Consider the following 16,625-nt stretch of genomic DNA (forward strand, 5'->3'; position numbering starts at 1 on the left):
TCCTAAGAGGAACTCCGGTTGTCCTCATCACAAGGCCGAGAACAGAGTGCTCCTGGGCACATGAAGGAAAACCAGCTTGGATGCGGCCAACTGGGTGGACGTCAGCAGCCCCCTCAGTCATGAAGACACTGCCCTTTTATTCAGCGGGCCTTCCGGACAGAGCCGCGGGAAGGGAGAAACATGGAGCCCCATCAGTGCCTCCAGGCGCTGCTAATCAGACAAGAAGGGCCTAATCACAAGCCCCTGCCCGCACCCTGGTGTCTTTCTGTGGAGGACCCACCCCAAAGCTACCGACCGGCATTGGCAACAATCACTCGGCCTTCCACCCTGGGGGCCCGAGGCCACATGGGGTGAGAGGGGGTGAGAGAGGAGGGATCTGTGGACAGAAAGACCTAATCATGTCCGGTGCCCCCTTCCTCTACTACTGCAGTTGGGCAAGGACTTATTCCCACCGTACCCACATCTAGAACTGTGCTGTGCTGACTCAGAGCCTCCCAGCAAGGTCAAGCAGGCTTGGGGCCCAGGCAACAGGGAACCAAAAGCCAGGGGGACCTTGGGAAGGTTACCTCTCTGGGCCTCAGTTTCTCCATCTGTTTGATGGGGAGCATGATCCTTATCTCTCAGTTGGTGGGAGGGCCGAAGTGGCTAATGGATATACACACAATGCCTAAGGGGGAGTAGCAGCAGAAAAAAGTATAATTTCTGACACTTCTACACTCTGTTCCTCTGTTTCTGCTACTTGTCGCAAGATGAGTTTGGGCATTTATGATGCCCAGCTACTGAGGAAAGGGATGGTTGATGCTACTTCTCTTCCTCAACCTCCTCCTCCCGCACCGTCCTCCCTCCTTCAAGTCCTTTCTGCCCTTCGCCCTCCTCCCTCTTCTGCCCTTCGCCCTCCTCCCCCAAGTCCTTTCCCCTCTTCTTCTCCCTCTCTCTCCTTTCCTCCACCTCCCTCTTCTTGGTCTCCTTCTGCCTTCCCCTAGTCCCCCTCCTTCCATTGCTACTTAAGCACCAATCATAAGGAAACATTCAATTCAGCAAACATGTATCGAGTTCCTATGTCCCCAGCACTGTTGAATATAATGAAAAACAAAGTTGGCAAGGCAAAAATCCCTTTTCTAAAGAAGACTATCATCTAATCTATAGAACAGGTAAAACCCAAACCCCCCCAAATATGTTGCAAGGTACAGGAAAACCAATAAATCATGCCAGAGAAGAGGTCTTAAAAGAGGCTTTTCAGAGGCGGTGGCATTTGGGAGATGAAGGGACATGACTCTTGCCTTAAAGATGTCAACTCTAGTGCCGTAGGGAAAACGCATGCGCTTTGGGAGAAAGATCCTCGTCAAGTTCACCGATGCCTGCCATGCTACTACTCAGTTGACCACAATCTCCATTTTGTGGAACATTCTTTTTATCTTCTTTTTTTAAGCTTATTTAGTTGAGAGAGAGAGAGAGAGAAAGTGCGAACGGGGGAATGGGGAAGAAGTAGAGAGAGAGGAAAAGACAGAAAATCGAGGCAGGCTCCACACTGCCAGAGCCCGATGCAAGGCTCGAACCCACGAACCATGAGATCGCCACCTGAGCCGATGTCGGACGCTTAACCGACTGAGCCACCCAGGCGCCCCAGTACCATTGTTTACTTGGCCTCCAGGACACCATACTCTCACCACTCCCTTTACACCTTCCCCAGCCACTTCTTAGCTTCCTTTTCCTTCTCCTGTTCCTCATTCTCATTCCATTATCCCAACCCTTCAATATGAAATTCTCCACTGCTCTATAACTGAATTCCTTCTTTTCGTTTCTATCTACACTCTTTTCCAAGGTCATCTTACCCAACCTCACATCATTAAACATCATCTCTATGCTAATTTAGATTTCTAGTCCTCCCGCCACCCCGACTTTCCAGATGCCCATTCAGCATCCACATTTGTATCTAGAACACACTTCTCAAACTTGGTTCGCCCAGTTCCTCATGTCGCAGCAAAAGCGACCCCTCCTGCAGTCTTCACTGTATCAGCAAAGTGATTCCATCACTGCGGTGGCTCAGGCCAAACTCTGGGGTCATCCTTTACTTCTCTCTTTCTCTCACAAACATTTCTAGTTCATCACCAAATGATGTCCGCACCACTTTAAAAATGCACCCGTAGGGCGATCATTCCTCACAACCCACATCACCAGCTCTCATGGTCCTGGCCGCCATTTTGTCTTACCTTGGTAAACACGACAGCCCCCACACTGGGTTCCTTTTATGTGTTCTTGCCCTCTGTGTAGTCTTTTCCACACAGCACTCATAGTGATTCATTTAAAATGTAAGTCAGGTCAGGTTACGCCACTGCCTGAATTTGCAATGGCTTCTCATTTCATCCAGAGTAGAAGTCTAAAGTCTTTTCCATGGTCTACAAATTTCTACATGACCTGTTCTCTCACCATCTCTCTGATTGTAAAGAAAATATATTTCTTTGTTTGCTTGTTTATTGTCTGCTCCCCTAACACCCACACACTAAATATAAACTCCAAAATGATGGAGACTTCGCTTATTCACGGCTATATATCCAGCTGTTAAAACAGTATCTGACATGTAGTTGATATTCAATAAATATTGCTAAATGAATGAATGTATGAATGAAAAAATTTATGGATCATCCTAGATTTCAGCAAAATATTCTCTCTGCATCCCTTTCCACATCAGTGAGCTACCAAGGCAGAGCTCTGCTCTCTGTATACCTCACCAGATGGATACTAGATTAAATTACATGACAATGTCAGCAAAACACTCAATGGGCTTCTTGGAGAGAGAAGTATAAAAATAAGAAGTTATCATTATGCCATTAGCGTTATTACTACCAGTTTGGCTGTTGCTGTTTTGACTACTAATAGCCTGTGATCATTTCTATGATCCTGTCTTTCTCACTCCTCGTGTCCTTCTCCAAACCTCTTCTTTCTTTTTCCGATTTCCTTCCACCTTTGCCCTGTTCTGCGAACAGTTTATGAACCACCACAAGGTGAATGTCATTAGGGTGCCATTCACATCGTCCTCAATCCACTGAAATAAACCTCTGCAGAATCTCCCTTGCCAGCCTCCTTCAGCGGAATCAGGAGAGGAAAGAGGAAGAGAGAGCAGGAGCGTTTTGAGAAACAAAAGCTCTGAAGTCAGACTGTCAGGGTTAAATGTGGAGCTCAATCACTTACTGAGTGACCTCCCTCACCCCAGTTTCCTCACCTATGAAGTAGGGATGTTACTTATGCTTTCCTCCCAGGAATGGGGTGAGGATTCAAAACGTAATAAGTGCAATTACATAATAAAATTAAATGGAAGTTAAAATGAATAAAAACAAACAAATAAACATGCATGTAATACAATTCAATGAACACAGGCCCTGGCACACTAGGAAGGGCTGGATAAATATTATCCATTGTTATTTCTGACTCCTCTGCCCTCAGTCCATGCGGCTGTCTTCTGGCTGGGCTGGACCACCTTCTGTTCTTCTACGTGTCTGCTTTATTCATGTCTTCTCTTTGCAGACGATGTCAAGATGGAGCACATTATTAAATAAATTTTTCATAGACGCATATTATACACACAGAAATGTATACATATAAATCACGTGTGTACAGTGCTATGAATTTTCACAAAGTAAACACACCCATGTGCTCCCATCCAGATCAAGAAACAGAACATTATAGATACCTCCAGAAACCTCTCCCATCTCCTGTCAGTCCCTTATTCTCCCTCCCCGAAGGTTAATGCTCTCTGAGCTACAAAAGCAACACATTTTTTTTTGTGGCTGTTTTTGACCCGTATAGAAATGGAATCAAATAGCGCGTATTCTTTTGTGCCCAGCTTCTTTTACTTAATGTTATGTTCATGAGATTCTTCCATACTGTTGCAGAAAAGAATAGTTTATTTTCCCCCATTTCTGCATTGTAGCCTGTCATATGAATGCATGACAATGTATTTATCCATTTTCTTGTTGATGGGCAATTGGGGCTATTTCCATTTGTAGGCTATTTTGAATAAAGCTGCTATAAACAGCCATGTCCTTTGGTGAACATAGATGGCATTTCTGTTGTGCATATTCCCAAGAATTATAATTTCTGGGTCACAGGGCCAGGACATACTGAGTTTTTTGTAGATACTGCCAAAAGAGTTTTCCAAAGTGGCTGTACTGATTTATTCTCCCACAAGCAATGCAGGAGATGTTATAAAGAAGTTTCCATTATAAGTTTCCATGTAAGTTTCCATTGTTCCACATCATCACTCCTTGATGTTGTCAGTGTTTTTCCTTTGAACCAGACTGATTGTGGGGTTAGCATACTAAATTGTGGCTTTAATTTACATTTTATGAGGGCTAGAAAAGTTAATCACCTTTTCAAATGTTTATCTGCCATTTTGATATTCTTGTTTGTGAAGTGCCTGTTCATGTCTTTTACCCATTTTCTTGTCTTACTGGACAGTCTGCCTTTTTCTTGTTGTTTTTAGGAGTTACTGATATATTTTGCACAGGGTTTTGTTTTTTTTTTTTTGGTCAGATACATGTATCAAAAATCTTTCCTTCTACTCTGCAGCTTGTATTTTCATTCTATCAATAGCAGCATCTGATGAACAGAAATTCTTTTTTTTTTTTAATTGAGAGAGAGGGAGAGAGTGGGGGATGGGGCAGAGGAGGAGAGAGAGGAGAGAGGAGAGAGAGACAGAGAGAGAATCTTAAGCAGGCTCCATGCTAAGCATGGAGCCCGATGCAGGGCTTGATCTCATGACCCTGGAATCATGACCTGAGCTAAAATCGAGAGTTGGATCCTCAACTGATTAGGCCACCAGGTGCCCCTGGAAATTCTTAATTTTAATGTGGTTCAATGTATAAATCCTTTTCTTTATACCTACTGTTTGTTGTATCCTACTGAATAAATATCAGCCTATCCAAGAATCATGAGACAGTCTTCTGTCTTATATTTAAGAAGTTTTTTTTGTTTTACCTTCCACCAAGAGAATATTATTCTTCCTTAGATATTTTTTTCTTATGACTCCTCTACCTAGACAGGCCAAATGAATTACTCCCTTTTCTGAATCTCCATAATGGTATGCATTACTTTTATTATCTCTATTATATTATATATTGCCTTGAATCTTATGTATTTCCCTGCCCTTCCTCTCTATCTCATCCCCACACTCCATTCACCAGATTATCTAAATTCTTCATGGTCTTCTCACTAAATTCTGGTCATGATGCCAGCTAAATAACTCTAAAAGTGGTTGACGCCAGCTAAGTAACTCTAAAAGTGGTCTGTTTTATTCAACCTCAACTGCTACCTTCATGGTCTGAATCTGTGACCTCTCATCTTCAGTACTGCAATAGCCCCTAATAGGTCATCCACCCTCAATCTACCCCGATCTAATTAATTGGACACATGACAGCCAGAGTGATCTTCCAAAACATCAATCTCCTCATGCTACTTCCTTTTTAAAAACCTTTCCATGGTGCCCATGACCCTCAAATTAATGTTCGAGTCACTAATGTGCTGCACAGGCCTTCCAGGATCTGAAGGATTATTTCATCTTTCTCACCACTGATGTCTCTGCTTTAATCTCATGACATTTTCATTTCCTCAAATGCTCCTTCATAGATACTCATTGTCTGCCTCCATATCCATGACCCTGACCTCTTCGTCATCCTCCAGGTCCTATCCTATCCATCTTCTCCGATCCCCTGATAGGTTAAGTCCCCATACCTTTTGGTACCATGAAGCCCTCCTATTTTTCTCCACTACAGTTCCTTATGCCTCTTTTTGTTTGTTTAAGCCCATCTTCTCTGATAGGGTATATATTTCCTTGGGACACAAACTGTTTCCCACTGCATCCTGATGCCCACTTTGACCCAACACAGATTCTTAAAAGAAAGCTGGGATCTTTATTGTCTTCTGCAAGTGCATCAGGTCTAGGCTCATTTTACCCACATTAATGAACTAGCTTTTCTGTAAGACAGCCCTTTAGGTATCTGTAGACAGTCCTTTTGCCCCAAGTCAACTCTCCTCAGCTGTTCCTCATAAGACACCGTTCTTTAGGAACACTGTAGTTTCTTAGTGTCCCTCTTGAAGTGTGATGCCCAGACCTGGCCCTTAACCTTCCAGTTGTGTTCTGACCAATCTAGAATAAGACAAGGATGTCACCTCCTTTTTGGTGGATAACATACTTAAAATCATGTAACCAATGGTAGACCTGCATTTTGGAGGACTGAAGCTTATACCATAACTGCTCGTTGAGAAAAGGAATTCAACATGAGGTGTGAAAGTCAGTATTTAGAATGAGAAAATTCGGGGACCTACATGGTGAGGGAGCCCTGGACCTTAAGCTTCATTAGCTTCATGGGAAATCAGCCTCTTACTGGCCCTAAGATCTTAATACCTTCCTGGTAACTAACATCTTGTTAATCCCTTCTAAATTTACTCCAATTATAACTCACAGGTCTCTCCACTGCCAACATGCACAGCAGGGTTATCAAATGCAGGCTGGAGCCAAGCTTCCTGGACTCCAACACTTCTCTCACTTCACAAGGTCACCAGTAGGTATCACAGGAACTTTAATAAGTTGATCATCCGGGCACGCCCAAGGCAGATCTGTCTTCTGTACTTTCTTATCAGGTTATTACCAAACCCACTCATCCACTCTTTTCTCTACTAAAGGAGGTAGGGTTATTCTCTGTGTGTCTGAGGTTTGGTTTTGTTGTGTTTTCTTTTAACACTAAACCACTTTCTTGGCCTGCATTTCCCGGAGGGGTTTTCAATTCAGTGCTCCCAAGTGACTCTACCAAGCCCTCCCTGTGCCATTTTCCAACCATCTTCTGTAACAGGAGCATGAATCAAAGGATTGCCAAGGAACTGGAATATAAAAGTCATATTAGGCTCTGCTTAGCTCCACCTGCAAATCTCAGCTCTGCTTTCCTCCCACTGACATTCAGAATCACCTTTATCAGACACCTTTCTAGAAGGTCACATTTTTAGTCTGCTCAAAGTTAAAGCATGCCATTTTTTTCCCCTAACTATAAAGTTAATACATGATCATTGTGGAAAAGTTAGAAAAAGAACTGGGAAGCCTAAAATAAATCATCTGCAACCTAACCATCCAGAGGTAACCTCTTTTAACATCTCGGCATATTCCCTTGCAATATTATTTTTCCTTACCCTTTCGCATTGTTAAGATCATGCCATACATTCAGTCAGACACTACCCATTTTTAAATTAACACTATATCAGATCGCTTTCATACATTCTTGGAAATTCTCATAAATAACATTTTAGTACCTGCCTAATATTATGTTGTGTGGATACTACATAATTTGCCTAGTCCTCTCATGCGGAAAATTGAGATTTTTACTTTTTTTTTCCATTATAAATTATGCTTTTTAAAACAGCACTATCTGTACTCAAAGCCTTGTAATTTTTCCTTATAATGTCCTCACCTGTTCATGATGAATTAACAAGGGTAAAATTACTATTTTAAAGGGTATATTTTCCTTAAGGTCATAAATATATCTGGAGCCCCTAACATAGACCTGACATAAAACAGACACTAAACAAATACACATGTTGAAATATATCAGCGAAGTAATCCCATAATTGTTGCATTCTTTTTTTTTTAATTGTTGCATTTTTAACTAGCAGTGCCTGAGTGTCTGTCTCTGAACACCCTGTCAGCATTGAGTGTTCTCATTTATAAACTCTGCTGAAAGCACACACACACACACACACACACACACACACACATATGTACGTGTGTATACATATATTAAAGACTACAGACGACGAATGAATAAGGAGAAAGAAGATTACCTAGAACCAAAAATTCTATAAAATGCTCTATAGCTCTTGGAATTCAAATAACACCTGCCAAAATACATTGAAAATCAAACACAATAATCTAGGAAATTCAGACAGCAAGATATGAAACTTTAATATATATTAGGTCTGGAGCATCTATAAATAACACTGTTTAGACATTTTCATCGAAATAATCAGATAAAGCTCCCATCTTCATACTTTATATCTGAAAACTAATTAATAACCATGAATTTAATGTCCTGTATATGTTAACATTTTTAAAAGGCATCATGTCCTAACTGTCCTAAGTTCCATATTTGTAGTCTTCCTTGGTTTCTCCGTCTTGCATCTTTATTGCGTCTTTATTCTGCCTCCACATCATGCCTCCTCAAAATCCCAAGGCTCCCCCCGTCCCCCTCTCTGGTCTCCAATTCCCACGGGCATCCTACCTTGAAGGTGCAGTTTGCTCTCCGTGCTTTGCAGAAGGACGGAACTCACAGAGTCCAGATTGTCATAGCTGTTACAGCCCAGAGGCCCAGTGCGTGTCTCTGTGACCTGGAGTGCACATCAAGGGTGACAGGTGTGAGACAGGTGCCCTTGTCAGAGACTTGTGAGACAGGGCCCCGCAGAGTCAGCCCTCAGCAGAGCAAAGCCGGCAGAGAAAGTCTCCTGGCCTGAGCCAACGGCCACTTCCTGGGCACCTCGCCTGTGGCAAGGACCACATTGGGCTATCACCAAACAGGCATCAGGATAGCAGAGCAATCGAGCACACAGGCGGGACCCATTCCCTGGCTCTCACTTCACGAGGTCACTCTACGTATTATATGAATTAATACGTTGAAGCACAATAGTATATTTCAAAAGCACGTGCTTCAGAATCGGGAGAACCAGCATGAAATCGTAACGGGGCCATGAATTTGCTGTATGACCTAAGGAAGTCACTTACCTTCTCTAAGTTTCTGCGACCTGAAGCTAGTAAATCCTTTCCAGGAAGGGTGTGAGACAAGACACGACGGGTTTGAGTGCCTGACGCTTCGCACATGTTCAAAAATGGGCATCGTATTACCCTACATCTCTATAATCTGTGATGAGTACATATACACTATTAGGCAAGAACGATGAAATTATCCCTGTTTTCTAGAAGATGTTTTATAAACTTGAAGTAAGCATGATATAGGATGAAAAGAGGCTTCTCATCCCTTTAGCCTTAACTTCCCATAATTTCACAAGATCATTTATGGGCGAGTTTTGAGGTTTGCATCCAGTAAAGACACAGCCTCACTTGTCAGGAATGGTGTGACCTGTGACACGGCCACGTGACTCTCCAAATGCCAGCCACGCCTTCCCCCAGCTGCAAAACCTTCCCTTTCTCAGCCTCAAGGTCCCATCTATAAAATGGTAGCAATACTTTTACCCACCTCAACAGGTAAAAGAGATCATATTTTTGAAGCCTTTAGCACTTAGGAAACTATATAAATGGAGGGTCTGTGAGTCATGTTTTTTAAACCATTTATTCTCTTTGTGTGTGTGTGTGTGTGTGTACAAAATAATAACATAGTTGTTATTGGTTGAGGCTCAAGACGACCAGTTCGTTCTGCTAAAGATGCCCTGGGCAAAAAAGCTGCCAGCAGAACTTCCTCACCTGGGTCAGCTGCTAGTCTTAAACAAAGCTGGCGATTTTAGCCAGCTGGTCTTAAAATAGCATGAGAAATGGCAAACGAAACAGCCAAGTCCCAGACTGAGTGTGGAAGACAGTGGTACTGTAAGAATGGTTCCTTGAGTGGCCTCTGGGCAATTTCTCTGAGAAATTCCTTGTAAGGAGGGAGGCTGCATTTCCAGGGTGCACAAAAGAAGATTATCTTTCGACAGAGCCTCCACATCTCAATTCCACATCCCATCCAGGGGGGGAGAGAACCATTCGGTGATAATGAAAACCAGGCTCTTGCTTCACTCTGACTCTGATGGCTTCATAAAGATCTGTCTTTCTGTGCCGAGCTCCCTAACGACATAATCCCCCCAATGGAGGCGATTCTTCTGGGATAAGCTGGCTCTTTGTTTGTCGATCTGATTTATTTCTCTCTTGCCTACCTCCCTCCTAGTAACACCCTCCCTCATTTTTCTGTTGGCTTGGTCAATTTCTAACTCCACTGCCCGAGTCTCCCTCAATGCCTTCCCCCTTACCCCCTCCCGCCTCCTGCTGCCCCCAACCCCTGCCACACACACACTTTTTCCCCAGAGATATTTTTGAAAATCTTAATATAAGGCTTGGTCTGTAGAAATTGGATCGAAGATTGAGATGTAGAATGCAGGTATAATCTGGTTTAAGAAAATGTGAGATGCAAAAAATCTGCACTGAAACTGTGAGAAAAACTAATCCTTTATATCAAAATTCACCCCCCCCATTCTCTTTATAAAGGTAATTCCTGAATTTATTGCATTTGAAATAGAATCTTTTTTTTTTAATGCCTGTGCTCTAAGGCACTGAACTGAAAGTCTAGATCCACTCTAGTCAATGTGGCTATTTAAATTAACACAAATTAGGGATGCCTGGGTGGCTCAGTCGGTTAAGCGTCCGACTTTGGCTCAGGTCATGATCTCGCGGTTTGTGAGCTCGGGCCCTGCATCGGGCTCTGTGCTGACAGCTCAGAGCCTGGAGCCTATTTCAGATTCTGTGTCTCCCTCTCTCTCTCTGACCCTCCCCCATTCATGCTCTGTCTCTCTCTGTCTCAAAAATAAATGTTAAAATAATAAATAAATAAATAAATAAATTCACACAAATTAAATGAAATAAACTTACAAACTTAGTTCCCTGGTAGCCACATTTCAAGGACTCCATAACCCATGTGACTAATGGCTACTGTCTTGACCATAGATATAGGGCACTTCTACGATCTTGGAAGGGTATACTGAATAGCACTGGTGCAGGGGAGTATGGGTCAGCACGTGACAGATGTCCTTTTTTGTAAATAAAACTTTATTGGAACACAGCCACACCCATTTGCATACTGTCCATGGCTGATTTTTGTGTTACAGCTGCAGAGTTGGGTTGCAGCAACATTGACCATATGACATGCAAAGCTTGAAATTTTTATTACCCGGCTTTTACAGAAATAGCTGAGCCCTGGTCCAGAGACGAATTTTAGTCCCTGTTAGGGTATTCTAGCTGTATAACCCTAAACAAAAAAAGTCTTTAGCTCTTGGACCTCAGTTTTCCCATCTGTAAAATGGGGGAGGGGTGAGTAAGGGAATGGAAAACACAAATGTTTAAATTACTGGGGCGCCTGGGTGGCTCAGTCGGTTAAGCGTCCAACTTTGGCTCAGGTCATGATCTCGCAGTTTGTGAGTTCAAGGTTGGTGTCGGGGTCTGTACTGACAGCTCAGAGCCTGGAGCCTGCTTCGGATTCTGTGTCTCCCCCTCTCTCCACCCCACCCATGCTTGTTCTCTGTCTCTCTCTTTCAAAAATGAATAAATATTAAAAAAATTTGAAAGAATTACTGATCAGGCATCTGTAAGCTGCCTCCTGCTAGCTCTATGACCCTGTGAAAATCATTTAACCACTGTAGCTTTCAGTTTTTTCACCTAGAAAGGGAGTCTAAAAATCATCCACACGGGAGAACTTTAAGAGCAAATGAGAGGATTGTTGATTATTATGCCATGACCATAGCCAGAGCTGCCCCAGTAAATCAGTGCATGTGGTCACCCCAAAGACAGTGCTCCTGATCTTACAAGGCACTGGACTGCGTCAGTCAGGGGGGTCGGCAGGGGGCGCTGTTCGCTCTATGGCTGAAGCCAGAGACTGTATCTGCCCACCTGCTGTCAGAACACCCGCGTTGCAGTATGGCTGTCTCAGAACCTTCAGCCCAGCCCCCCTCGAGCCTACCTTGATTGCTCCAGTTGATATCTGGATCTCATGCAGCCTCCTCATGGTGCCATCACGGTCCACAAAGTAGGACGATGCCAGCTGGTGCAGAGCTTCAACACTTTGAGTGGCATTCCCTGACTTCCTGTCGAGGCGACTTTTGTCCATGTACATGGTCAAGGCCTCCTCCCCTGCATGGAAAAGGAAAGAAGTTCAGGGAGGGAGCCTATCAAGCTTTGGGGGTGGGAGGAAAGGCCCGCCCCCCAGGGGCCTGGATGCTGAAAAGAGCCTTGAACTTCCCACTAATTTTGCCCAAATTCCCTTCTGCCTCTGAAAATCAAGAGCATAGTGAAGGAGAAACAGTGCAGAGGTGGCTGGAAGCACCCAATTCTATCAGGACAAGGACCATGGAAAGACCCTCAGCTGTTAAGTCCAACCTCTACCAACCCACCGCATACTTCTCACCGGTATCATCTCCTCTTCTCCTCGAGGCTCAGACTCTCCCTCTGTAAAATGATGGGCTTGCCCTGGATGGTCCTTTCCTCCTCCTCACCCAGGTCCTCCACTATTCACTCCCCTGTCTTTCTTTCCTCCTTCCCTTTCTCTCTTTCTCCTGCTGCTGCCCCTTCCTAGACAGATGGATACATGGACACATGAACAGACGGATGGCTAAAGAGGTAGACAGACACAGAGAGAGATAAGACATTGTTTAAAGGCAGGAAAAACTGCACGCCCAAAAGAGGGAAAAAACAAACAGTCGGATCAGTGAAATCAGACACTGTCGATATTAACCAGCGCCCTATCCCTTGTACAGAAGCCCTGGGCTGGGCTTATAGTAGATAGTAAACAGGTAATGCACCAGTGTTTTTTTAATTCCATCAATAAATATTCTCATTACCTCCGCAAGCCAGGCACTGTGTTTCTGTCAGTGGAATGGACAGGAGGTTACCTCCGGAGAGGAGGGAAGGCGGCAAGAAAGTTAGGCACAGAGAGGGGAATTCGAGAGAAGGAAAGAGAGAGTGGGTGGAAAAACAGAGAGCGAGAAATGAATGCACAGACTCACGTATTTTATTCCATTAAGTTTTCCATAGTAACACGTGCATAGATTACTAACAGCACTAACTTCGGGCGCCTTTTATCTTGGATAGCAAGACGTTTCATCAGAACTTCAGAAAAAAGCATCCAGAAACACCTGCTAAACCAATCCGACCATTTTATGTCTGGTTTCACCTCCTATGAACAGTGAACTTGGGGATATTTCTTAACGTCTCTGTTCTCAGCTTATTCATTCACAAAATTAGGGAAGGACTGGCACCTACTCCATAGAGTGATTAAGAAGCATAAATTAGTAATACTTGTAAGGTCCTTCCAGCAGGGTCTGGTTCATTGTAGCAAGCAAAGTCGTGTAGAGTCGTCGTAAAAAGCAGTCTCCAGGGGCAAACCTTCCTGGACTGAACTACCTGCACGAGCAGTTACTTACTGACCTTAGGCTTTAATTCCTCCATGGGCAGAACTGGGGATAGGGTTATCATGGGATTAAATTAGCTAACTGCATAAAGTACCTGCACCCTGCCTGGCACACGGTGAGTACCATGGGAGTGTTGATGACTGTTACTTGATTACTGAAAAATAATTTTTTTCTTTTTTTTCATACATTTTCATGCAATTGCATCAAGTTTATCCTGCAATAAAATGGGATAGTCAGAGAACAACAGTCTCAATGCTTTCTGAGGACAAAAGTCTGATATCTAAGATAACTGAAATTTCTCGAGGATGCTGATTGCTTTTTGAATTTAAGAGAAACAAACAAACAAAGTTGCTTTCAGGACAGTGATTATCCTAGGAAGGGCACACAGTACTGACCCACAGATTAATTCCTGTGCCTCAGATCCCTCCATGACTGCTTCTAGAACTGAGTTCCATTGCTGTCCACAGTTCTCCACATGCACCCTCCAGTCTGTTCACCGCTGTCTCCCTCTATGAGCACCGGTCAAACCATTCCCTCTGTCTCCATGATTTATTGCTGCCGATTTCCTCTCCTCAAATGCTTCTCTCTGCTTAGAATGCCATTCTGTCCCTCCCCTATCTGACCGTTGAAATCCTATCCAGCTTTTGTCACTTTCTCTTACCCCTCCCTCCGGCAGGGGTAAGAGACCTGGAATACTCCTATACATTCCTCAGAACCCACTGGGGCATCACCTTTCTGGTGACCTTCTCCCACTACACCCTGACCCCAAGGGAGATGTCATCACCTTCCGTCTTTCACTCTCTATCATGTCCATTCAGTTTAGCTCAGCACGCATGCATTGAGCAGTTTGGTAGGCACTGGGGTGACAAATAAATAAGACATTGTCCTCGTTCTAGAGTCACTGAGTGACTACAAGTATGCTGTCCAATACGAGAGCCACCAGACCAGGGTGGCTTTTGGGCCCTTGAAATGTGGCTAGTCCAAACTGAGATGCACTGTAGGTGTGAACTCCACAGTAGATTTCCAAAATCTTAAAATGTAAGAAAACTAAAATACATCATGAATTGCTTATCCCATTGATTATACGTGGAAACGACAATATTTGGGATATGCCATGTTAAATAAAATATATTAACATGATTTCTCCCCTTTCTCTTTTTACGTTTAAAGAAGTGGTTGTGAGAAAAATCTAAAATGGCTTATGTGGCTCACACTTCTATTTCTAATTGGTCAATGCTGGTGCAGGGAGACAGAGACATAAGGGGACCATTTCAATATACCAGACGGACAGCACAGGTAGAGGGATACAGACAGTGGAATGCGGCCTGGAAGAAGGGTGCCTGCCTCCCTGTTGGGAATGTGGAATGACCCTCTGGTCTCTCCAGCTGCCTCCTCGCCACTCTCTAGGGATGCTCTATCTTGCACAAATGTGCCTTGTTCTCTCATTGTTGGGACTTTTCTTTTCTTTTCTTTTTTTCCTCCTGCCTAACTTCTACTCATCCCTCAGATGTCACCTACGGCAACACCTCCTCTGGGAAGCCTTCCCCGAATCCCCCACTCTTTACTTAAACGAGATCAAGAACTCTAACCACGTGCTTCCTGTCTCTTTTGTTTCTGTTTTATTTTATTTTATTTATATCACCTATCACATTTCCTGGTGATCACTTGCTTAATAGCCTATCTCCTTTGTTAGAGGAGAATCACTGTGAGGTCAGGGAGTCTGTAAGAGGCTGCCATCATTTGACTGTCATTGTCCAGCACAACGTGGACCAGTATTATGTGCTTAGCAAAGATCAGAGTGCTTGTGGATGAATAAATATATATGGAAGTGATCTGATTCTACAGTATTTATTGTGCGATGTCTCTGCCTCAACTACTAGACTGAAATCTCCCCATGAGAAGACTCATCATTATCAAAATTAACCTCTGGGTTCCACAAGCCTAAATGTGAGTTCAGAGTAAGACGCTCATGTTTGCACCTTCCCATGAAGGCTCGCGGGTAGTGCAGGAGGACATGATCTTCTGTCCTTTGGACTCCACAGCGACCTGGATAGATCTGACATAAAAATGACCTTATATACAATTAGACAATGAATTCGAGGACGGTGGGTGGTGGCCTGGTGGAACGAGGCCTCTATGGATTCTTTTGTAATGTTCCCAACAAAGAACAGGTGTCCGGGTATCCTGGGAGGGGTAAGTGGATGGATGAATGGATGGGTGGATAGGTGATTGAATGGATTGATGAATAGATAGGCGGGCGGAGAGGTAAATGATTAAATACGTGAATATGCTGGAAGTTAGAGCACATTTACAGGAATAAATATTCCAAGCGCAGGCTCTCCAAGGAGCCCGCGCAAGAGAAGGTAGAACAGGCCCAGCTCCCTTTGGACTGAAAACTGGCAGAAGCAAGCCTTAGATCAAGAGGGGTTAATGGGCTTCTTGCTGCATTATTAAGACTTAATTTCTTGTTTATTAAGAGAATGCTCTGTTTAGAGTTGCTTTCCCATTTGGGCATTCCTGCAAATTGCCTCTTCACCCCACACAGGCCTTTCCTCTGTGTCTCTGGCCTCCAGGGGATCTGCCTCACTCTGTCTGTACCGCAGCTTTCGGAGGGGAACACAGTGAGACTCAGCCGCGCAGTGGATGGGGAGGGGGCGGGAGCCGATCCTTTCACCTTTCGAGTATATAGGGGATACCATTCTTCACTGGGGGAGGAAGATGTCTGGATTTGGGACCCTCTGGGGCATCTCTCATCCTTTCCTGCTGAGTCCCTGTGACTTTACCCTCAGCCTTTCTCTCAGCCCAGGGAAGCTTTCCGAAAATGCCGGGTGGGGAATAACGAATATACACACAAACATACACACGCATACAGAAACATAAGCCCTCCCGCATAAAAAGACATTCATGGAATCTGCACGCATTCACAAACGTGTGCAACCTCACACACACATATGTGTACACTGCACCTATAGGCGTTGAGCCCAGTGTGTCTGCAAGTGTGCACCACATATGCATGGACGTCTGCGTGTAGATGAACTTGCATCCAAGTCTAGGTGGGGATTTGTGCGTATCTGTCGATGGGGAGGCGTGCACCCCCATTCATGCCAATTTAATTCCACGTATCACTCAGGCTCCCAGAGGTTTCCTCTGGTCCAAAACATGATCTTCAGAGGGGCTAAGGGAAAATGCTATCCTACCCCTGCATCCCCATGGGTCATCTCAGACCAATTTTCCCCCTTGCCACCTTCCATGAGGAAATCACTCACACCAAGTACTTTATGAGATGAATCAAGTTCACCAACAACCTGAGGAGCCCATGGAAGTGCCGTGTGTCAGCCCTCCCACTGGCTGCACTTCCTCTTTCTCACTGCCTTTCCTTCCCCTTCTCTCTCCCTCAGGAGCCAAATAAATGCATTTACTTGTCCTACATGTGACAGTTTAAGAATCATCTTTTGTTGTCTGAGTATGCCCTTAGGAGCTCACCT

The 16,625-nt window shown here is 44.1% G+C and overlaps 1 protein-coding gene across 3 annotated transcripts in view; it reads right to left on the reverse strand.

Moving 5' to 3' along the window:
• BRINP1 (BMP/retinoic acid inducible neural specific 1) overlaps positions 1 to 16,625 on the reverse strand; it is a 174,138-nt gene that overhangs the window by 45,570 nt on the left and 111,943 nt on the right. For all 3 annotated transcript variants that reach the window (XM_019454028.2, XM_019454025.2, XM_019454026.2), the window contains 2 exons: positions 11,694 to 11,863; positions 8,262 to 8,367 (listed from right to left, as the gene is read on the reverse strand). In XM_019454028.2, coding sequence (XP_019309573.1) covers positions 8,262 to 8,367; positions 11,694 to 11,863 — 276 coding nt within the window. The remainder of the gene's footprint in view (positions 1 to 8,261; positions 8,368 to 11,693; positions 11,864 to 16,625) is intronic.

The sequence above is a fragment of the Panthera pardus genome, unplaced genomic scaffold, assembly GCF_024362965.1.
Source record: "Panthera pardus isolate Hobbes unplaced genomic scaffold, ASM2436296v1 HiC_scaffold_20, whole genome shotgun sequence".
In the NCBI taxonomy this organism is placed as follows: Eukaryota; Metazoa; Chordata; class Mammalia; order Carnivora; family Felidae; genus Panthera; species Panthera pardus.